The 25,214-nt window shown below is 36.8% G+C and overlaps 1 protein-coding gene across 18 annotated transcripts in view; it reads right to left on the bottom strand.

The window, feature by feature from the left end:
* Positions 1-25,214, bottom strand: part of ANKRD44 (ankyrin repeat domain 44) — a 384,212-nt gene that overhangs the window by 141,198 nt on the left and 217,800 nt on the right. For all 18 annotated transcript variants that reach the window (XM_007494559.3, XM_056794152.1, XM_056794155.1 and 15 more), the window contains exon 4: positions 5,813-5,883. In XM_007494559.3, the coding sequence (XP_007494621.1) occupies positions 5,813-5,883 (71 nt within the window). The remainder of the gene's footprint in view (positions 1-5,812; positions 5,884-25,214) is intronic.

Genomic DNA, 25,214 nt, shown 5'->3' on the forward strand with positions numbered 1-25,214 from the left:
TTTATCAGTGTGCCCCAGGCCTGGTCATTTTTTTTAAGTTCTTTCCACCACTCCTCCCCCTCCACCACCCTCCAACCTCTGGATTATGTAATGAGCAGCATAGTTTTTACTTTACTAACTAGAAAGGAATCTATTGGGAAATTCTTCCTATGTGAAGGAAAAGTTCTTGCACAGTTTAATATATTTTGTCTAACTTAAATGGGATAAAATGAGTGTCAGATCAGAGGAAACAGCAAAGTTTCTTGAAATAAGCACTTTAAAACTTGAAATAACTGCAGCCACTTAAAAAAAATTTTTTTTTTAAGTAGGAACTACCCACATTTGCCTAATAACATTTTCTGACCCGTGTAAGAAGTTTTATACAACTGAGCAAAATCTAAGCTTGGGAAAGAAACCAGGACACAACTTCCCTTACAATCATTTAAAAATTCTTGACAAGCTTCATTCTTGAATCCTTGGTTTTTCAGCCAGAAAAAAAAAAAAAAGATTTTATAGTTGCTTTTTGAATTCCCAAATACAAAAAAATCTCATCTCTTCCATCCCAATCCCACATGAGGAAACTATGAGTCAGAAAGTTTTAAACCCAGGCTCAAGGTCACACAGGTAATCATTTATTTTCCACATATTTACATTTTCTTAGCTTTGTATAATTGTTTCCTATCTAGCGAAGGAGGAAAAATAAGCATTTATTTAGCACCTACTATTTTTCAGGCCCCAAGCTAAGCACTTTATAAATGTTATCTAATTTGATCCTCATAACAAACTCATTTTTATTGATCCCCATTTTATATTTGAGGAAAGAGGGGTAGACAGGCTAAGCGACTTGACTAGGGTTGGAGCAAATCATGTGACATGTTGGATAGCATGCCAGGGTTGGAGTCAGGAAGACCTGAGTTCAAATCTGGCCTCAGATACTTCCCAATGTGACCCTAGGAATGTCAGTTCATCCTGTTTGCCTCAGTTTCCTCCTCTATAAAATGAGCTGGAAGAGGAAATATCAAATGATTCCAGCATCTTTTCCAAGAAAACCCCAAATGAGGTTAACAGCATTGAAAAGACTGAAAAACAACAATCAGGAATATAACACTAATTAAGTGTCTGAGACCAGATTTGAACTTAGGGCTCCCTGACTCCAAGCCCAGTCCTCTCTTGCACCACCAAGAGACATCAAAGGAAGACCCAATTCAAAGACTCAACCTGCAAAGTCTAACAGAAGCTTGAAAAAAATATAGTAGCTATGCACTTGCTAGCTCTTTGGTGGTAAAAAAATTTTAAAAATTACTGGAAAATAATTATTATTTGTAATTTCACATCACCCAGAGGCAGAAGCAAAGGCATATTTTACAAATTGGAAATTCCTAAGGGCAAAGAGCTTGCTTTCTTCATTTAAGCATCTTGTGTCCTGACCTTAGATAAAGTCACTATTCAATCAGAATTTATGAAATTAATGTTATACCATAATCCAACTATAAACCCTTTATATCACAAACTATGTCTATTAAGAGAACTTTTAAAGCTGACAATGCCTGTGGCAGCACCCAAATCCCTATGTGCATTTATTCTATTGGTCTAATTATTAATTCTTTTATCCTACATTCTGTTGGAATTATGTAAATTGGTGCCCATCTTATTTGTCCAATTAACAAGATTGTTCCTTTAAAATCACCCATCATCATATTTAGCCTTGGCATTTTTCTTTACATAGGCCAATTACAGTAAGAGCTGTGAGCACCAAGGGGCTTGCTGAGGACTCTGGAACATGTCCAGAATTCTAATGGAAACATTCAGGAGGCCAGAGCTCGAGAAAGCAAAGCTGATCGTTCCAAAGGTTTGTGGAATCTTAGTTTTACAAGCCAAAGGCTGAATACATGCAACTCCATCTACTAAACTTCAAAGGTTTTTGGTTATTGTTGCTAAGCATAATTATGATGCCTTAGGTAAACACAATATAGATTTATTATGAAAATCATAATCTCCAAGGGTACATTTCTTATGGAGTCCTAATATTCCCATGACCACTCATATGAGCCACCTGCCAAACAGATCTAGTGTATTATTCAGGAAGCAATAGGAAATCCCTGAAGCTTTTAGAGAAGGAGAAGAACATAGTCAGACATGATTTAGATATATTATGGCATAGTGAGTGAAATACATAGGAAAGGATAACTGACATACATATACCCTTTGTATACACACATATGTGTTTATACATATATAATTTATAACAATTTATCACAGTATTAATTGTATTATAATTTATATAGTTATTGTATAATTATGTAGATTAAAAGTATATAAATTAAATTATAATATAAAATAACATAATATAGATAAAATTATCCACACACAGATATATTTGTAGATATGTGAACACATATAATATAGAATATAATTATGTTATTTACTAATATAATTAATATATTAAACAAATATATTAATTATCTTTATAATATATTATATAATTAACATAGTTTTATTATATTAATGGTATACATAGTTTGTTATACTATTAATCAATAATTATAATTATAAAAACCACAATATAAACATATATATACGCTCATAAATTTAAAGGTTGCCAAACTCTTTCCATGCATTAGTCCATTTAGGCTTCACAAAAATTCCAAGGTAAGTGCTTCAGTATTATGATTCCCAGTTTTCAGGCAAGCAAACTCAGAGCTATCAAATGATTTGCTTATAGCCACAAAACTAGTGAGAATCGGAGGTGAGATATGAGCCCCTGATCTTCCGGACTCTGAATTAACAAGAGCGAGATCTGATAAAAAGCCAAAGAATGAGGAAGGTGCCAACTTGCCGTGGTCGCCTTTATTTAAAAAACTACTACCACAATATGACTTTTGGGGGCTTATATTTGTCTGGGATTATTTTTAAATTCTGATTTGGTTCAAGTTGAATTACTTTCTGAATTCATTCATTCTGCAAACCTCTAGAGGGAGCTGCTGGCAGTTGGGAGGCTCCTGTAGGACCTTTATATTGTCTGAATGGAGAAGAGAGATAAATATTTATTTACGTGCTGCCTACAGAAATGGCAAACACAACCCTGGTCACAGGAATGATCCAATCTCTGTCAGCTAATGGAATATTATTTAAATTCATTCCTTGGAAGCAGGGACTCCTTTAACATTGGACAGTTGTATCGTTAGTCTATTTGTGTTTAGTAAAAACAACAAAGAAGTCAGTTTTGGAAGAAAGTCCTGGACTAATACTCTTAATTTGCAGAAAGAACATCGACTTGTAAAAAGTCAAAAGTGAAAAAAATCTGCTTTTGGGAAGCTTAGAGAAAAGGTCAGGAACAAACTCCATATTTGCAGATAGATCTCTCCCTGTCTCCTACCTCCCACCAGTGGAATGGATGGTTCAAAGTCAGCTAATACATTTTCCTCTGTGCCCCATCATGGAATTGTATAGAATTTGAAAGGAAATTTATTAGACATTAGAAACGAAAAGTAATATATTACATTTGCTTTTTAAAGTAACATAGAAAACCAAGGCATTTGCTATCTTCCTTAAAAAAAAATCCTGAACTAACCCTGGGTTTTAGCAAGCCCCTTCTAATCACTCCCCTCCCAGCTTTCTATGAGGATTAGATGGACTTTGAGGCTAAACATCTCTTTCCGAGTATTATTGAAATCATACCTAACCAAAAGAGGTCAGAAGCACAATTCTAGGAGCTATAAAAATGTCTACCATGTAGACTATGAAATGATTGAATTATTATTAAAGATGAGAGGTAGGCCAGTACAATGAAAAGAATTTTGGATTTAGAGGCCAAAGGCTTGGGTTCAAATTCCAACTGCCACTTACTTGCTACTTGTGTGTATTTGGGTAAATCTCAACTTCTCTAGTCTTCTCTCAATTTTCTCATTCCATAGAATGAGATGGTCAGCGTACATGGCCTCCAAGGTCCATTCCATCTAAATCTAGGCTCCTTCTGATTCTATCTCTGCCTTACTCTTTGCAATTGCTCCCTCTTTCCATTTTTCACTACAACTACCCTCACTTGCGGCTATATCTTTTTTCGCATAGACTATCTAAATAGTTTAACTGCTTCTATGGTCTTTCTTTTTTCTTTTTTTTAGGCCCCTACTTTCCATCTTAGAATTAATACTCTAAATTGGCTACCTTCTCTCTTAGAATCAATTTTGAGTTACAAAGCCTCAGTTGATTCAATCTCTATAATGTTTTTTTCACATACATTCCCTTCTTTCCATTTGCAGAATTTCTATTTTAAGTCAGGTCCTCATAATGTCTCGTTTGGACTTTTGCAATAGTCTCTTTATTGGTCTTCTTTTCCATTCTCTCTCTCCTTTAATTCATCTGCCCTAATAAAAAGAAAATTAATATTCCAAAATCCAGATCTCACTATGTCAGCTTCTTACCTCCAAATAAAAATTTCTTCAATGGCTTTATATTTTCTTTAAACTAAAATGTGTTTCTCAGAAAATTCATAGTTTGGAATTTAAGGCCCTACATAATCTAGTTCCTACCTACCTCTAGAATCATCTCTCATATTCTTTCCTTCACATAATATCCATTCAGTAAAACTGAAATGTTAGCTCTTTACTCAGAGATGAAATTACATCTCCCACCTTTGTACCTTTGCACAGGTAGTGTTCCCTTTGTGGAATGTGCCTTCTTTTAACTTCCACTGCCTGGAATTACTATCTTTCTTTAAGACATAGCTGAGAGGCAGCTAGGTAGCCCAATGGATAGAGCATCAGGCCTAGAGTTGGGAGAACCTGGTTTTAAATCTGGCCTCAGGCACTTCCTAGCTCTGTGACCCTGGGCAAGTCACTTGCCCTTACCATTCTTCTAAGAATTAATACTAAGACAGATAGTAAGGGTTTTTTAAAGAAAAAAAAATGCATAGCTCAGTATCAATGCCTAGTTGAGGCTTTTCCTGAGTATCTCCCTAGCTGTCTGGTAAAGTTTTCTTCCTCTTGAAATCACTTTGTATTATTTTATATATCCTTTGTATTTACTTATATGCATTTCAGTTGTATTCTTCCAATAGAATTTCCATTCCTTGAAGGCAGCAACTATTCCATTTTTGTTTCTTTTTTCCCCAGTATCTAGCAGAGTAAGTTGGGTATGACAGGCTGTTAATATATGTTTATTGAATTGAATCCACTCTTTATGCAGCTTTCAGAGAAAATAATCTTAATGCAATAAATATTCTGACCATGTTACTCTTCAATTTAACCTGGCATTTATTTTAAATTAATTTATAAATAATATATAAAATTCATAAATTAAATACTATTTAGTACTCCCAATATTCACAGAATAAGTTCCTCATCCTGGCAATCAGTCCTCCATAATCTAGCTCCAGACTACCTCGCTAATCTTACATCGCCTCTTCACGTTCGTACGTTCCAGTCAAACTGGATGGCCTTCACTTATTCTTCCCTCTCCTGTGACTATGTGTCTGCTCACACTGGCTCCCATTCATAAAATGAAATCTCCCCATCAGCATCACCTGTCAAAGTCTGTCCTGACATTCCTCAGAGCCCCCTTGAGTACCATTTGCTCTATGAAGCCTTCTCTGTCCACCAGTCCTTTTCCTCTCTCTCCCACGGAAAAGGGATCTTTCTCTATTCAAAATTCTCATAGCAATTTGGGTGGATCATTCCTTTGGATTCATCCCACTCGCCTTTGTTCCTTCTCTTGAGCATAAACGAGGTGCTTTGTCATATCCTGGTGTCCCTAACACAGTCTCATAAATAACAAGCACGTCAATGCTTGTGAGATGAAATGAATGAAGTGTTTAACTCTATCGGGTGACGCTCACCTCGCTCCGGGAGGCAACAGCTCGGTGGAGTGGAGTCAGCCACATGTTGTCCTTGGCATTTACACGAGCCCCTGGAACAGAAACGCGTCAGTTAGCACACAAAAGCGTCAGTGGAATAATCTGCTGCCATGGCTTAAGTCAATTGCCACACTATCTCCATCCCACCTTGATGCGACTGTGTTTACCTGCTTTATGTTGACTCCATTCTATGCTTTTAAAAGTAGGTTTCTAAATAGTGGATATCAGAGGTGACCAGCAACACTTCCCAGGACTGTCAGACCAGATTAAAATGCAATTGGGAAGTATTTAACAAAACATATAAAAATAAAACATAGATAACATTATATTTTAGAATTATGTCAATATATAATCCTTATTATGAATTAGTGATGACCATTTCTAGTTAAGTTTCACAGTATTGGTTTGGATAAAGGAAAGAGAATGGCCCCAGGTTCCAGAGGAGGGGTGGGTAAATAGATGTCAGAAGGAAGATGCCCTAGGAGTTAGCCGGAGCAATTCAGAGAAGATGGATCAAATTGAGCTGCTCGCGGACTACCTGGAAGATTGGCCTCAGTGGTAAAGAAATCAATCAGGGCCAGAGGGAAAGTTGTGATTTGGTCATTTAACACGCGTATAGCACAGATTAGTGTACACAATGTGCTTGGAGTTGTACATAACAGTTCAAACAGCCTTCATCCCATGACTTGTTTAAGACAGGCATTGCAATCAAACTCATGGAAGTCTTGTCTCTCATATAAAGGGACGGACTGGGGATGGTTTGAAAGAATCAAAGGAAGAAGGTGGTTCAGCCTAAAACCAAAAATTCTACTACAATATTCTCAAGAAACTTACAAAAACTGCAGGAGCTACCCAGTTCTCCAAATTATTGCCAACTCTGATTAAATAGATTCAAAACCCAGGAATAGGCCAGATCAGCCCCAGAAATAATTCTTTGTGAGCTACAGCACAATTATTAAGACACTTATTTCAGAAGCAATAAAGTTTCAGAATCTCAAAACTGAAAAGGGCCTTCAGGATCCACTAGTTGATAGCAATGCTTTCCACAATATTCTTGACAAGTAATTGTCTGGCATCTAGTTGAAGACTTCAAAGGCAACTCATCTAATTTGAAATATTTCTAATTTTTAGAGAAGTCCCCCCCTCCCCGAAACCAAATCTAAATTTGTTCCTCTGTTACTTATACTCATTTTTTTTTTGCCCTCTGAGGCAGAATAGAACAAGTTTAATCCCTCTCTCATATATGTTATAACTTTTCAAATGTTTGAAGAAAGCCAATTTCCCTTGTCTTCTCTTCATCTGGCTAAACATATTCATTCCCTTCCTATGATTCTCCTATGATATGGTCCCTGGCCATTTCATCTCTGGGCATATTCTAGCTGGTCAATATCCTTTCTAAAATGTAGCACCCAGAATGAACAGAATATTCTGGAAATGATCTAACTAGATCAGAATAAGACTACCACTTCCCTTATTCTGGGTAGTATATCAGTATTGATGTTTACAATCAAGCCAGCTTCTTTGGTTACTATGTTGACTCATCTTGATTTATGGTTTCCTAAATCATCTCAAATGAAAAATATGTGTAAATTATTATACAAATTCTAAAGGCAATGCTATAGATTTTCTTTTTTTCTCCTGTGCTATTTCATCAGCCTCCATGGATTCAATTGTCATTTCTATACTAACAATTTTCAAATCTATTTATCCAGCCCTATAATCTCTCTGCTGTCTTCCAGTCTTAAAACTCCACTCAGTATTAGATATCTCAAACTGGATGTCCTGTAAACATCTTAAACTAATTGTCTTTCCTCCCAAAGCCTTCCTCCTTCCAAACTTCCCTCTTACCATTCTGGTCACCTAGGCTCCCAACCTAGGTGTCATCCTTAACTTTTCACTCTTTTACTCTCCCCCTCCAAGTTCCTATCTGTTGCCAAGTCCTACCCCTTTTATCTTCCTCATATCTCTAGAATGCCCTGTTGTCCCTTTTGACACAGAGTGCCACCAGTCTGGTACTTTCACTTCAAATCTAGACTATTGCAACAGCACTAAGTCTCCCTTTCTATAAGTTTCACATTCTTCTATCAAAGTAGTCATCCTAAAGCAGAGGTCTGGCCATGTTGACCCCCTATTCAATAACCTCCAGTAGCTCCCTACCACCAACAGGACCAAATATAAAAGCCTCAGTTTGGCATTCAAAGCCCTTTGAAACCTGGTTCCTTTTTACCTTTCCAGTCTTCTTATATTCTATTTCCCTTTATGTACTCAACATTCCAGTGATTCCAGCCTTCCTGCTGTTCCTCACACAAAACATATCATCTCCCAACTCTGGGCATTTCTCCCATGCCTAGAATTCTTTCCTCATCTCCACCTCCTGGCTTCCCTGGCTTCCTTTAAGTCTCAACTAAAACCTATCTTCTGCAGAGAATTTCATATTCCTTGATACCAGTGTCTTCTCTCTAAAATTAACTCCAATATATTCTGTACATTGATAGTTGTTTGTACCTTGTCTCCCTCATTTGAATGTGAGCTCCTTAAGGGTAAGAACTGTTTTGGCCCTTCTTTGAATTCCTGGAGCATAGCCCAGTTCCTGGAAACTAGTAGGAGCTTAATAAATGCTTATTTACTGATTAAAGCACTTAAACCAGATATTATTATTGTTTTAAAGCCCAAATTGTTCCCTACAGAAACTGTGTACCCAGAAATGCTTCTCAATCCCACATGCACATGCATTTGTTTTTTTGAACCTAAGTATTTCTAGAACTCTACTTTTATCCCCAGGCAGCTAGGTGGCACAGTGAACAGAAAAATGGACTTAAAATCAGGAAGATTTGATATTCTGGTTTCAAATCCAGCTTCCAGACTAGCTGTGTGCCTTTAGATAAGTCATTTAACCCTGTATGCCTCATCTGTAAAATGAGCTGAAGAAGGAAATGACAAATCACTCCAGTATCTTTGCCATGAAAACCCCAAATGGGATCATGGGAAAATGACTGGACAACACCACTTTTATCCCTACTAAATTTTATCTTTTTAAATTCACTCCGTTGTTCTAATCTGTTGAGGTTTTTCTGGTACCTGAAGCTAACATCCAATATAATAGTTATTCTTGCTTCCAGGTCTATGTATTATCTGAAAATTTGAGAAGTTTGTTACATATTCCTTTCTTTGAAGCCACTGATAAAAAAATACTGAATAGAACAAGATAATGGATATATCCCTGGGGCATTTTATTAAAGATCTCTCCCAAGGTTCAAATTTTTGCATCAACGATTTCTCCATGGGACAAATCTTTTAAACAGTTTGAGGCCATCTAACTACATTACTAAGGTGGACTCTTGTCCACACTGATATTATGACTTTGCCAAATGCTTTTCTAAAATCCTAGTATAATAACTACATCTAGAAAATAGTTTAGTAGTCCTAAGAAAAAAGGAGAAAAGACTGGTTATGCTGCTTCTCAGTGACTGTTGCTTTATTCTCTAAATGCATATTTTGTTCAGTCATTTCAGTTGAATCTGACTCTTTGAGACTCCATTTGGTCATATAAAGGATCCCTTTAATAATATTTTTCAAGAATTTTTCCAGGAATTTTAGTTAAATCCATCAGTCAAAAGTCCTAAGACTCTACCTTCTGCTTGACTAATAATTTCAAATGAACTAAATCCCTATTCTAAATGTTCTGGATTGTGAATTTTATGGAAAAATGATAGTTATCTAGTCAAAAAGGTACATGGGGAAAATATTTCCTCATAAGAGATAATAATATATACATTCACACAATTCTACTACTGAAAAAAAAGATATATAAGCTGATTGCTGAAGGTTTTATAAAAGAGTGTTATTTGGAAGGAGGAGAAAAATATATGGTCACTTTGTGGACATGGTGGGAGGCAGCTATTTTAGGCCTTAGGGTAATGAGGAAGTAAGGACAACAAGAACTAAGAGTGGGAAGACAGAAACAAAGAAAGTAGTGAAGCCTCAGAAAGCTGAGTGGGGTGGAGAAGGAGAGGGAGACTGTAGCAGGGGAAAGAAAGGGGGCAGCATGATAGAGAAGGGATGAATAAAGTCAGGCAAATGGAAAGAGACCTAAACAATCTGTGTACATTTTAAAAATTATTGCCATTGTTATTACTATTTCATGACAGTCCAAGAGTTTAGTTGTTGAAAAGCAATTTGAAGCATTTTTTTAAAACCCTTACCCTCTGTCTTAGAATCACTACTGTGCTTTGGTTCCAAGGCAGAAGAGTGATAAAAGCTAGGCAATGGGGGTCAAGTGACTTGCCCAGGAAGTGTCTGAGAACAAATTTGAACCTGGGATCTCCCATCTCTAGGCTTGGCTCTCAATCCACTAAGCCACCCTCCTAATTTGAAGCATTTTAAGACTGAATAAAAAAGAAACAGAAGCACAAGAGTATGGAATAGAAGAATTGAGAGACTTCAGAGGGCTTGTGTATCAGATGTGTCCCATTCAGAAGAGTTGCTGAGCCAGATTAAAACATAATTGGGAAATATTTAATAAAACAAGTTATAATATAATAGACCATAGATGATCTTAATATGTGATTTTCTAAGTCAATGTACTATCCAGGGACATCTTTATGTATGATTTTGTAGTCTTCATTTCTATTTAAGTTTGGCATCATTGAACTAGACAACCCCTTTAGTTTAAAGGTATAGACACTAAACCTTAGAGAGAAATCAATTTTCCCAATAAAGTAATGCAAGGTCCAAAACTGAAACTCAAATCTCTTGATTCCCATTCCATTGTTCTTTTCACTATTCCACACTGCTTCACATAGAACAGATTTTCCCCCCTTTTCCAGCTAAAGGAAAAACAAATACAACCAATCTTCCACATCTGAATGTTTAATTTTTACAACTTCAAGCTTTTGAGTGATTTTATTAGTAACCTCGTTTTTACTTCTGCATTGGCAATTGAGTGCATTCCAAGGTCTGCACAGCACAGAAGAAAATGAGAGGTGCTGTGTGTTCAAGTTAGTGGGCAGCTGGTGTCCTACTAGGCATTTCACTGGACTTCTTTACCCTACTACTGTAAAGAGCCCCCTGTTCATGCTTTGCATATTTTCATCATTCACCTTTAAAATTCAAGTTTTGTATTGTAACTATGACCCTTAAAGCTTGGTGCAAGTCCTTTGGGCTTAAAGTTTAAGCATGCTAAGTCAATAATATGGCTTAGTGAGAAAATGAAGGTGGTAGATAAGCTTCATGCCCAAAACGTCGATGGTAGCCATCAAGTTTGGTGTTAATGAAAAGACAATTGGGTATATTCAAGAAAAAGAGAAAAATATTCATAAAAGTATTCTGGTCCAGAAAGTGCTAAAGTAGCCTCTCCAGTGCAAGGTGAGGGAATTAAAAAACTGTGAGTTAATGAGATGGTACTCACCCCATCAGTGAGCCCAAATATTCCTGCTGGGCTTCGGGAGCTGTGAGTCCAGCCCTGACCCTCAGGGAGATGTGCCTGTCTGCCCCAGTGGCTGGTGAGGTGTTTTACTCTGATAAAGACTGGGAGGCTCATCCCAAGGCGTGTCTTTTCATCAGGGAACAATTTAACCACATAGCAGAAAAAGAGATTAGAAATGACAGGTTGCATGTTTCCCTCTTCTACTTCAGGGTTCTTCTGACACCCCTACCCCTCTAAGTGGCTTCTCCTTTCCCCTGTATTTTATGAGTAATTTCATGATAACCATGTTAGGGAAAGTGTATGTCATCAGAATTAATGCTTTCTTACAAAGAATTGTATGCAGAGAAGTATATTTTCAGCAATCTCTTACAAAAGATTATAGTCTTTAGTGGTCATGGGAACCTAACCCCCTATTTCCAGGTTCATGTATCAGCATTCATTTTGCTTTACTTTCTCACAGTTTTCTAGAAATTTTATCCCTGCAAAAGTTGAGGACTGTAACTTCAACACAATTCTTTATCAGAGCATGAAGATGCCATACAGTGATTGCTAAAGCAAATATAGACAGCATAATATTCATATTATATATTCATATTCATATATTGACATCCCTAGGTCAATGAGTTCACTAGTTTACGACACTTAGTCAGGCTGGGAAATATTTACTAGGCCAAGCAAAGTGGATAGGAAAGTACCAAGATGTAAAAAGCTTTAAGTGCCCAAAAGAGGAATTTCTACTTCATCTGAATGATGAAAGGGAACCATTGAAGTTTATTGAATAGAAATGGATGAAATGGTCCTACCTGTGCATTAGAAAAATCACTTCTGATGGGTTTATTTATAGAGGAGAAAGACAAAGCAAGGAGAGTAACTAATAAGGAAAATATTTCAAGAGATGGTATGGCCTGAACTAGGGTGGTGGTTAAGTGAATGTAGAGAAGTGAATGAGAGAGAGATATTGTAAAGACAGAATGCTTGAAAACTAATTGGATGTGAGGGGAAGAGGAATGAAGTGAAGAGCTGAGAAGGGCACCAAGGCTATTAACCTTGTTAACTGGAGGAATGGAGTTACCCTCAGAAGAAGTAAAGAATTTCAAAAAGGGGTAGATTTAGATGGAGGGAGAAGAAGATAATGAGTTTTGTTTTGGAGATGTTGAGTTTAGATACCTATGGGATATTTAGTTTAAAATGTCCAATAGCCAGGCAATTAGTTAGTTAGTCAGTACCAGAGATAATGAGAGAAACTAGAACTAGATATATTGATCTGAAAATCATCTACCTAGTGATAACTAAACCCATGAAAATTGATGAACTATCACTAAGCACAGAGAAGAGAAGATGGCCAAGAAGAGAGTCTTACAGGATATCAACAGTTAGTAGGGATGAAATGGATGAAACCTAGCAAAGGATACTGATGAGGGTTTGACAGGCAGAAGGAGAACCAGGAGAGAACAGCATTATAAAAACCCAGAAAGAAGAACTTCTGGGAGCAAATGGTAAACAATGTCAAATGGTATAAAATAAAGACAAGAAGAATGAGGGTTGAGGAAAGATCATTAGATTTGGCAATTGAGAAATATCATCAGTAACACTCATAACATCTCATGAATGATGAAAACCCAAGTCAGGTTGCAGAGGGTCTAGAAGACAGTGAAAGGAAAGGAATAAGAAATATCTAATATGGACAAATTTTTCAAGGAGGTAGTGAAAAAAGGTAAGACTAACAGAATGGTAACCTATTGATAGTATTTTTTTAAGGATGGGGAACGATTGGATGATTTTTTTAAGCAGCAGAGTTAAGATTACAAACAAAGAAGGGAGATTAAAGGGGGGGGGACAATCTGTTTGAGAAGATAATAGAGGATGAGATCAAGGGTACATGTGGAAGGGGTAGGATGTGTCCAAAAGAGGAACCATCTCTTCTCTACTATAGAGAAGGTAAAGGAAGGGAGTGGAGATGAAACAGGTTCCAGAGAGTTAAGAAAGTCTTAATGCTGAATGATCTTAATTTTTTCACTGAAGTACATGATAATAGGTCCTCACCTGAGAAGGTACCTAAAAGAGAGGATGTGGGGGGCTTGATGGGAGAAAAGAAAGTTAGGTCCCTTAAGCACTAAGCTAGTCATTTGTCTCTCTGACTATATCTTGCTTTAATCTCTGAGATTTAGCTTAAAGTATCCTTCTTAAATAGTGCCTTAGAAAAGAGGTAGAAAGAGATAATCCTTGATTTGGAGGAGCTTGAACTTCTGTAAAGAAATATTTGACAAAATAAATAAAAATACAATAGAACACAGATAATGTGAATAATGTGAATATATACTTCCAGGGATCCTTATGCATGGTTTAATAGCCTCTTTTCCATTTGAGTTTGGCACTGCTGGTCTAGCCTATTCTTAAAGATCTCCTAAGAAGCAAATTTCTTTTAGGCAACTACATAAATCATATAAATTTAACAAATACGGGAGGACCAGCCTCAGCATAATCTAGCACCAACTTGATTTCACCTCATATAAAAAAAATATTTACCATACCATAAAATAGCATGTACTAACACAAAGCTCTTTACCAGGATATTCCCAAATTTCCAGGTCATTAAAATATATTAGAAAAATCTTGGCTCAATTTATACCCAGAGTTCTAAGATTTTCACAATACTTTATTTGCATACTTTATCTTGTTTGAGTCTCACAGCAATCTTGTGATGAACACAGTATGAATATTAACTTCATTTTATGGATGAAGAAATTGAGAATTAGAGATATTAAGTGACTTGCCTAAAGTCACATAGTTAATCATCTAAGAGGAACAGCTAAGACTCAGATCCAGGTCTTTAAGTCCAATACTTTCCCAGTACAAATGCTATGCACCTGCACGTACTTAAACACATTTGGATGGTAGGTTTGGCAATTTTCAAGTTAAAGCTTTATTGTTACTCATATCTATCTTTTCCAAAGATATTTCCTCTAAGTTGGAAAGGGGAAACATACCTGGAAAAGACTGAGCAGACTAATGAATGTTTCCAAAACTCTTGCTTTGCCACAGGGTAAAGAAGACTGGAAAGGAGCCAGATATCATTTGGTTTGTCCAAATACAATTTCAATAATATCATATCTTGGAACTCAGTATCTCAGCCTTAGAAGCTACTTCACTAGTGAAAATAGAACTATTGAAAAGGACAAAAGTCTACTCAAAGCTTTGGCAGGAATTTCTATGACTAGTACAAATACCAAAAAACTGCAGTTGCTCAGACAGATCGGTATGAATTGTATCTATTCTCCTTTAGGTGGGAACACTGTCCCATGGTAAAAGATAGAAAAACCCAGACATTAGCATGAGACTACTGCTGGGAAAGCCTCCCCATTGAAGGAGGATGGAAGCAGGAAGAGTAAGGGAAAATTCATCCTACCTGAAGAACTTCTTAGCCTCCTATTTTAATTATTCTGTCTAACCAATTTCTATGTTACTAACCAGTTGGATTGGACTAGATGTCTCTAAGGTCTCTTTCTGTTCTGAATCTATGTTTCTATGATTATAAGGACTGCCAGTGTCCTCTAAATTTAGTGCCTGAAGAAAAGACCCAGCTTTCACCTCCCTCTGGTTACCTCCGTCTCCATTTCTGGCTACCTCTTAGTCATGTGATTAAGATTTCTACATCCTATTTTTATCTTCTTTTATATCTTTAAATTCATCTCTTACCATCATTAGTGCACCTTCTTTGATCAGATATATTTTCACATACATATATGCATATGCAATCACGACTATATATATATATATATGTATATATATATATGTATGTATGTATATACATTTGCACATACTCTCCTTGTTTCTCTGGTCATTAGGAAGCTCCATTATCCAGAACACTACCCTTCTGGTTCTTTTTAGGGGCAAAAAGGATTATTGAAACTCTTTTTCTGGGTCAATCTCATGAAAAATGCTGCTGGTGGATTTCATTCTTTGGAGGGGATCTCAAACTTTCAGGTGACTCCAATTTACTATTAGAGAAATACAAATTAAAATAATTCTGAGGAACTACCTCACAACCCTCAGATTGGTTAAAATGACAAAAAAGGAAAATGATAAATGATTGAGGGGAGGTGGAAAAATTGTGAACTAATACAATCATTTTAGAGCACAGACTGGAACCATGCCCAAAGGGCTAGAAAGCTGTACATACTCTTTCATCTAGCAATACCACTACTAGTTCTATGTCTAAAAGAGATTAAAAATAAGGAGGAAAATACCTAACTGTACAAAACTATTTGGAGCAGGTCTTTTTGTGGTGGCAAAGAACTGGACACTGAAGGGATGTCCATCAATTGGGGCATGGCTGAAGGAGCTGTGGTATATACTTATAATGGAACATTATAGTACCATAAGAAACAACAAATGATGATTACAAAAATCCTGGAAAATTTTATAATGAAATGATGCAAAGTGAAATGAGCAGAATCAGGAGAAGGTTATATACCAACAACAATAATGTATTATGATCAACTGTGCATAATGGAACTATTATCAACAAGGCAAGGATCCAAGACAATTCCAAGGGACTCATGATGAAAAATTATATCCACTACCATAGAAGGAATAGATAGCATCTGAAAGCAAAATGAAACCTACCATTCTTCACTTCATTTCTTCCATGATTTTTTTTCCCTAGTGTCTAGGCAATATGTTTCTTGTTTCACAACATGATGAACATTATGTGAGAATATATGTATAATCTATATGATATTGCCTGCTGTCTTAGGGAGGAGAGAGAACGTTTGCAAAATGTCAGAAAACAAATATTAAAAATTATATTGACATGTAATCTGTAAAAAAAATTAAAAATTAAAAATACTCTCAGGTGATTCAAAAGAAAAACTGGCTACTCTCCAACTTCAGATAGTGACTTGGGATACAACCTCCCTTGGAGATAAAGCTAAGAAAAAAGGTACATGCCCATTAGCACAGTCCTGAACAAAGAGTATCTGCTCAGGTAAAATATCTGTGAGCTGAGTGATTCATCCATTTCCTGTCTATTGAACTAGTTCAAAAAAAACCAAAATTTGAATATACTTAGCTATTGCAACACTTGTCAACAGTTCCATTTCAAATGGATCCATATGTGGGTTTTTGTTCTGAGATTCTGCCAAGGAGCAGAATGTACTAACCCAGAAGGGCATGTGTACCAAGTTGCTTTGGGTATCACACAGTTAATCTACACAGTTTGTCATAATGCATAAACTCTAGTGGCTTTTCAGGGCTGCTCCAGGATCACTTGAGAATTAAAAGGATGATTAAAAATCCAGAAAATAGCTTCTTTTGGTAGTTAAGTCCTTCACTTATTCACTTGCCCTTCTCAAAAAGCTGAATAGGCAGCAGCCAAGAAAACAATTTCTTCTCTACCTCTACCCTCAAAACGAACATTATTATTACAAAAGCATCGTTATCTGGACTCGGAAGCAGGCAGCATATCATCAGTGTCATCTCTTACTGGTGTCTTCCACATCCTCTTCCTCTGCATATTTCAGCATCTTGTTTACCCATCAGAGGGAGACAAATCCACCCCCAACAGGTTTAGTGATGAGATGAATATTTATAACTGACTTTTTAGGGAGCAGCTTTCTATTTACCTACCTGACAGGAGCCATTGTGTGCTGAGCAATGATACCAGGAGCATTTCAATGCCTTTTTAAACAGCATTTTCTCTAAGGGACCATTGGATACAGTTTAGCCAGGAAAAGTAACAATGATCCTCAAGGCTCTAGAAGTCTTATAGAAATGAGGGCAGCCAAAAAGGGCCAGGATATAAATGTAATATGCTCAGCATCTTATTATGCCTCTACTTTGTTTGTTTCAGGATTCTAGTGGACAGCTAGCATATAGTGGGAAACTCAGATAGTGATATCCAGAGGTAATGCTTTGTTTCCTTTGGTTCCTGAGAAATAGGAAGCCCAAGAGGGGCAAAGGGAAGGAAGGAGAGCAAAAGCTTTAGCAAACATTGTCAGGATCAAAGCCAATATTCCAATTCAAGTATATTTTTTTCTAATCCTGATCAACTGGCTTGCAGGGCAAGGCTCATCTAAATTAAAGCATTTGATCATAATAAATGTACATGAGATTTGCAAATGTTATACGAAATGGGCAGCTGAGTGATATTGTGGATAGAGAACTGGACTTGGGAGTCAGAAGACCTCAGATCAAATCTTCTCTGAGATGCTTAGGAGCTTATGACCTTGGTTCCATCATTTAACCTCTCTCAGACTCAATTTCCTCTTCTGCAAAATGAGGATTGTAAGAGTACCTACCTCACAGGCTCATTAGGATGAGCAAGTGAGATAATATATGTAAGGTGCTTTGAAAAAACTTGAAGTGCCATCTAAAATGCTATCTAAAATGTTAGCTATTAGATACTATTATGGATATGTTACAATGGACAGAAATCTGGACTTGATTCAAATCCTCTCTCAGATACTTACTAGCTCTGTCAACACTTTGTTAATCACTTAACCATTCAGCCTCTGCTTCCGTATAAATATAGACCATATAAAATGGGGATGATAATAGTATGTACCCTACATGGTTAGTCTGATAACCAAATGATTTCCAAAAATACATAGTCCTTGTAAGTTATTAGTAGCAATTAGATAGCAAAAATGGATAGAGTACCAAACTTAAAGTTAAAAAGAACTGAGTTTGATTCCTATTTTAACTAGCTATCTCTGAAGAGACTAGTCTCAGGGGAGACTTCCCCAGGTCCTCAGATTTGCTGAGGCCAGCTAAGGACCAACTCTCCCTATCCTGGTTTTGAGCCAGGGGCTAGGAGTAAATTACTTAGTGCTCAGGCTAGATATCTGACCTTATCCTCTCTCTGATTTCTTGCTTCACTCTTTCTACATTTTGTAGATAAATTGTAAATAAAATCTCTTTGGAATTAATTAAATTCCTGGTGACCAAACTCTTAAATAATCAAGTCCAACTCCTTAAAAATTAACCCCTTCCCCCCTTACAATAGGTGATATATTAAAATAAGCACATTTATCTAATTCTCTTATTGGATTCAGCTTATTTTTCTGAGCTGTGGACATCTTTTTGTGTCCCATTCTATGATCTGATATGTTAGCTACCATTATGAATTGTGTCATTTGCATATCTGATAAGAATGCCATTCCTTCATCCCAATCACTGATATAATTTGCTCAACAATATAGGGCCTAGTCCAAGGACGTGCCACTGGGAGACCTTCCTTTCGGCTGGTCTAAAACTATCAATCAACACATTTATCATCCAACCCATACTTATAAGACTTGTACACATTAAGTCCCTACACTGCTCGCTTTTCTGATGCTTAGAAGTAAAGTGACTTGCCCAGAGACATACAGTTAACTAAAGGCAAAACCTGGACCACAATCCTGATCTTCTGAACACCACTCTAGTTCAGGACAAATTTGGGCATATTCATTTAAAAAAAATTTTAGTGTCTACTTTATATACAATCCAATGTTTATATGTATGTATTTGTTATATGCTTGTTAGCATTTAAGACTCTATACTTTTTATCCATTCCAAAAAGCAATCAAAACAGTTATTGAAGAGAATCTGACCTCTCAGGCATTATCTCTATTTAGTCAAATTCGACAATATTTGTAAAACACTTAGCACCATACTTGGCACATAGTAGGTGTTCTATAACTGCCATCTAGCTATTACTATCTACCTTGTTGATCATTCTATGGATCCTACTTTTTCTACCCTATTTTTAGTAATTCATTGCTAATGTGATATTACTGATGGATTATCTGATTCACTCATAGATCTGTTGCCTAGTGATTTAGCTAGTTCTTAATCTTCCTTCTATTGTAAGTCTTCCAAAGCAGCAGCTAGACTAATGGTGAGTGAAAGCCAGATTATGGAAAAGTATCAGCACATCTGCACATCCTGAATTCTTTCCCACTACCTTATATTATTATGTTTGCCTCAAAGGCATCTAAATTTCCCTAGGAAATCAGGCGATTATATCAACAGGAATTCTGCGAACTTAGATTACATTGTGCCCCCAAATGTTAATGCAGAAGAGGGGGAATGATACAATGATGAATGGCTCTGGTAGTGCAAAATCTCAGCATGGGAATAATTAATACCTCATTCATTATTAAACCTGTAATTCTTTAGATGGTTTTCCTAAGCTACCAGATGCAAGAAGAATAATGAAATTATGGATATGGTTATCTTACAATTATATTCCCTCAGGAGCATAAAACAAAACCCAGGTAGAAAAAGGGCATTTTCTACAAAAACAAGAATCAACAGAAATCATAACAATTCATAATTGGTTAGAAGCTTTGGAAAACTTTTCCCAGCTGTTGCTTTCACTTTCTTATAGGGATAGAGGATGAAAAGAATTCCAAAGTAGGATTGAAATTTTTATTAGGGATCCAACTAGTTCAAGATTGATAGTTAGCCTCAATTCTAAAGCTAAGCAAGGGTATGAAGCTGAAGATATCTAAAACAGCTATGACCCTACCATGACTACACAGTTACAGTTAAGGATAGACTAGTTCATGTACATATATATGTGATAGTGATAGGAAATCATATGTCTCAAGAAGTCACTCCTCTCGAGCAGAACCAGGAGAACATTGTACACAGAGACTAATACACTGTGGTATAATCAAACGTAATGGACTTCTCCATTAGTGGCAGTGTAATGTCCCTGAACAACTTGCAGGGATCCAGGAGAAAAAAACACCATTCATAAGCAAAGGATAAACTATGGGAGTGGAAACACCGAGAAAAAGCAACTGCCTGAATACAGAGGTTGAGGGGACATGACAGAGGATAGACTCTAAATGAACACTCTAATGCAAATACTATCAACAAAGCAATGGGTTCAAATCAAGAAAACATCTAATGCCCAGTTGACTTACGCGTCGGCTATGGGGGGTGGGGGGGAGGAAAAGAAAATGATCTATGTCTTTAATGAATAATGCTTGGAAATGATCAAATAAAATATATTAAAAAAAAAAGTAAATAAAAAAAGAAGTCACTCCTCTCTGTAGATGTGTCCTGCAACTAATAGAAGAAAGATCAAGTCTCTTCAATTCAATATCCCCACCAAGAATTGACCTCAAACCAGTTGAGGTCCCAAGTAAACCAGGAAACATTAATCTCTGGGATCTAAAACCATCAGATGCCTCAACCCAACCCAGAGCCTTCAATTACTACTGGAAGTGCTTACTCCATGCAAAGGCTTTCATCTCCATGCAAAGGTCAAGTTGCAATATATCTAAGGACCAGATAGCATGTATGAATTCAGACAGTTTTAGTGACCTGAGATCTAAATACTTAACTAATCCAGACTGCCTTTACTTACATTTCCCAAATATTTGAAGTAAAAAGTCCTAAAAGTTAACACCACTGGCCCCTTCAGCTAGTTACTCTCCAAACTAAACTATTTCATTTCCCATTTTCTGAGTATTTGCACAAGCCAACTTTGCCTATTCCCAGAATGTACTCATTCCTTAGCCTTATCTCCACGTCTAAAATCTTGCTTTTGTGAACTTTAAATTACTCCACCCTACTTAGATCTTACTTTATGGAGAAGATGAAATTGTAATCTCCTGATTGAACAATGAAGGTACTTAGTTATTACTTTATAGTGAAGCAAGAACTTTAAGCTAAGTCTATTTTAAGATCTTAATACAAAAAGGTGTTAAGTAAATATAAAGGGTAAATTAATCACAAAAAGGTTAAGTAACTAACAAAAGGTGAACTTAACAAAGAAGTGTTAAGTAACTCAAAAGATAATAATCTAATCAAAGAACATGAGAACTAAAGAATGGGCAATCCTAGAGAAAAGGCTCTGATGTGATTGGCAGACGTGAAAAATGAGAGGAGGGGACACAAGAGTAAAAGATCTATATATTTCACATCACTTCCTCTCTCCAGTACCTTTGGCGGCAGAGAGATGGCTGGAGACAGCCTGCTGGGCCTTTTGGCATCTTGGTGTGGCTACAGCTATTATCTGGTTCGGTGGTGAGTTTCTGGCTGAGTTTTTACCTCCTTTACTTTCCAAACTTTTTCCTCTTAGAAGCCTCTAATCTCCTGCAGAGAGCTAGTGGCGGAGATCCTAAACTACCCCTGGCACAGGCCAGGCAGGAGAAATCCTATATCCTCTTCCCTCTTTCTCCTTAAAATCCTTCCCTCTATATTAATTAAAATTTCCATAAATTTCCAGACTGACTTGGGTATTTTATTTGGGATTTTTCCCTGGCAACCAATTAATTTAGATTTTAAGTCACAACCCTAAAATTATCTCTACACTTTCAAGCTCAGTTTGTTTCATTTTTTTTTCAGGAAACTTTTCCTTATTTCCTTATTAGTGGTCCATCTTCCCTAAATTACTTTATGTGCTTAACTCTGCACATGCTTTATCCCCTCAAATAGAAAACCCCTTCCCCTTTGAGGTTTAAAAAAAAAAAGAAAAAACAATAGAAGGTAGCTAATAAAACCATACGGCTAACAGTAAAATTCGAGTGAATAGATGTAGTTTCCACTTAAAGAACTCCCTAAATGCCAGCCCTGGTGTTTGAGTATTCTAGTCCCATGTTAGTGAGAGTAAAGCAGAATCACTTTCTCTCACTGGGCCAGTCTGGCAAAATGCCTTGGAGATAATGTTATATAAAATCAGTATTTGTATTTACTCAAAGAGAGGGTACAAAGTGAGGATCAGAACAAGGTTCCCTGACTCTAAAGGATCTAGCTATCCAACCCACCATAATCTATATACCTCACAAGAGGGGGTCTTCCAGTCTTCAAGCTAACCTACTAGCTCCCTATTTCTACCAAGGTGTTCCCCAAAAAGAGCTGACTAAGCTGTCTATCTATGACCCTCAGGAGTTGGTTTGGTTGAGTTAAAAAACTGTGTCCAAATCCCATTATGATTGCTCTCAAAATAGCTAAGACCAGCTCTGGTATGCCTGAACCCTGCGGTAAAACCTCAAAGCCAACCTGACAGGATTGGAGACAAAAACTTCTGGAAAGCTGATAAAAGACAATAGTTATAGTCAGATCCTTTGCTAGATGTTCTCCAATCAAAAAGAGAACCTTCCAAGTGATTTTAGGGTTTTTCCTTCTCCACAGAAAGGCTGAGATAGCCAAGCTCCGGCAAGCCAGCTTTTACTCCTCCCTTCAGGACAGGAAGAAAGCCTCACTCCCACAGGAAGTCACTCACTATAACAGTTGTCCCTTCCAAACGGTTCCTCCTCTGCCCCCTGCCAGCTAAAATCCTTTCTCTAGAGTTCCTAGCATGTGTCTTAAAGACAAACTTCCACTTCTCTTAAGTCTTATCCTTATCTCTATCCTTTTCCCATTACAGGGGGCAGAGATTTTTTTTGGTCTTTATATCTCCTTCACTAAACTTAATACATTGTAGGAACTTAATAAATGTTTACTGAATTAAATATAAACAAAAGAAATCAAACATATAGTTTCAAGATTATACAATACAGTAAAGACATAACCCTGAGATACTCATGATACTGAAGTTAGGGCAGGAATACTTGGTGTGTAGTCTGAGATGTTATGGAATAGAATTGTTCATTCTACACCCAAATCCTTTTAATTTTTTTTAAAGATTCTTACAATTTCTCCAGCTCCCTAAAGGTTAATTTCAGCTATTGAGACAACAACTGCCCGGATATGGACTAGCTTTCAGGTAAAGTTTGAGCGAGTGTCAAATAAAAAACAAAACAAATTGCTCAGGTCTTAGCTTTCAGCTGGTGAAAGCTAATTTACTTTATTAGATGTAATACTTCAATAGATTGCCTTCTAGTGGGAGGGAAAACATTTAAGAGGATGAGGCAAATGATAATGGGCTAGACCTATGGTCCAGGAAGCCTAAAATTCTGTTTTAGCCAGTGTCCCAAAGGTACAGTTTGTGGTTCGATGTAATTCTCTCCAGACATATCTTGATCAATAATCATATAAGAATTAGATAATGTCCTAACATTTGCACACACATTAATAGCCCTCTCTCAGTTTACTGATAATATTTTATGCTACCAATTACAATGCAGCTAACTTTTTAAAAATCTCAATTATTATATTTCCATGGTGACTCAAAGCCTTTTAAATGGCCCTATAAATGCTTTACAAAACACATTCAGGAATTCCATTGATGCTTTCTAATTCCAGGAAACAAATGCAGCAGCAACTTAGAGTAGACCAAAGGCTTGTGATTAGACAAGGCCATATCTCCTGAAATTTGATTTCCAAAAATGGACAATGCAGGAGATTAGGAAAATTACAATCAGGGTCATTTAAACTAACTTAGCTTAACTGAGGGATTAACAAACTCAGTATTGCTTATAGGAAAAAGCCCATCATCTTTTTGTGAAATTCATTTGGTAAAAGATATTAAGAATCTCAGTTCTCAAACAAATTTTAACATTTAAAAAATAATAAGGCACAAGTACTTGAGAACTTATTTATGCTTTAGGAAATCACTTTTCTTTTTTTTCTTTTAAACATTATTTTTATTTGGTCATTTTCAAACACTATTCATTAGAAAAAAAGATCATTTTCTTTTCCTCCCTCCCCCCCACCCCCCCGCCACCCCTCCCATAGCCGATGTGTGATTCCTCTGGGTATCACATGTGTCCTTGATCCGGACCCATTTCCATGTTGTTGGTATCTGCATTAGGGTGTTCATTTAGAGTCTCTCCTCAATCATATTCCCTCCACCCCTCTAGTGAAGCAGTTGCCTTTCCGGGGTGTTTTTACTCCTGCAGTTTGTCCCCTGTGGATAGTATTTTTTTCTCCTAGATCCCTGCAGATTGTTTAGGGACATTGCATTGACACTAATAGAGAAGTCCATTACGTTCGATTGTACCACAGTGTATCAGTCTCTGTGTACAATGTTTTCCTGGTTCTGCTTCTTTCGCTCTGCATTACTTCCTGGAGGTTGTTCCAGTCTCCATGGAATTCCTCCACTTTATTATTCCTTTGAGCACAGTAGTATTCATCACCAAGATATACCACAATTTGTTCAGCCATTCCCCAATTGAAGGGCATCCCTTCATTTTCCAATTTTTGGCCACCACAAAGAGCACAGCTATGACTATTCTTGTACAAGTCTTTTTGTCCATTATCTCTTTGGGGTACAAGCCCAGCAGTGCTATGGCTGGAACAAAGGGCAGACAGTCTTTTATGGCCCTTTGGACATAGTTCCAAATTGCCCTCCAGAATGGTTGGATCAATTCACAACTCCACCAGCAATGAATTAATGTCCCCACTTTGCCACATCCCCTCCAGCATTCATTACTTTCCATAGCTGTCATGTTAGCCAATCTGCTAGGTGTGAGGTGATACCTCAGAGTTGTTTTGATTTGCATCTCTCTGATTATTAGAGATTTAGAGCATTTTTTCATGTCCTTATTAAAAGTTTTGATTTCTTTAACTGAAAACTGCCTATTCATATCCCTTGCCCATTTTTCAATTGGAGAATGGCTTGATTTTTTGTACAATTGATTTAATTCTTTGTAAATTTGAGTAATTAGACCTTTGTCAGAGGATTTTGTCATGAAGATTGGTTCCCAATTTGTTGCTTCCCTTCTGATTCTAGTTAAATTGGTTTTGTTTGTACAAAACCTTTTTACTTTGATGTAGTAAAAATTATTTATTTTACATTTTGTGACTCTTTCTAAGTCTTGCTTGGTTTTGAAATCTTTTCCTTCCCAAAGGTCTGACATGTATACTATTCTGTGTTCACCTAATTTACGTATAGTTTCCTTCTTTATGTTCAAGTCAGTCACCCATTCTGAGTTTATCTTGGTATAGGGTGTGAGGTGTTGATCCAAACCTAATCTCTCCCACACCGTCTTCCAATTTTCCCAGCAGTTTTTATCAAATAGTGGATTTTTGTCCCAAAAGCTGGGGTCTTTGGGTTTGTCATAGACTGTCTTGCTG

The sequence above is a fragment of the Monodelphis domestica genome, chromosome 4, assembly GCF_027887165.1.
Source record: "Monodelphis domestica isolate mMonDom1 chromosome 4, mMonDom1.pri, whole genome shotgun sequence".
Classification (NCBI taxonomy): Eukaryota; Metazoa; Chordata; class Mammalia; order Didelphimorphia; family Didelphidae; genus Monodelphis; species Monodelphis domestica.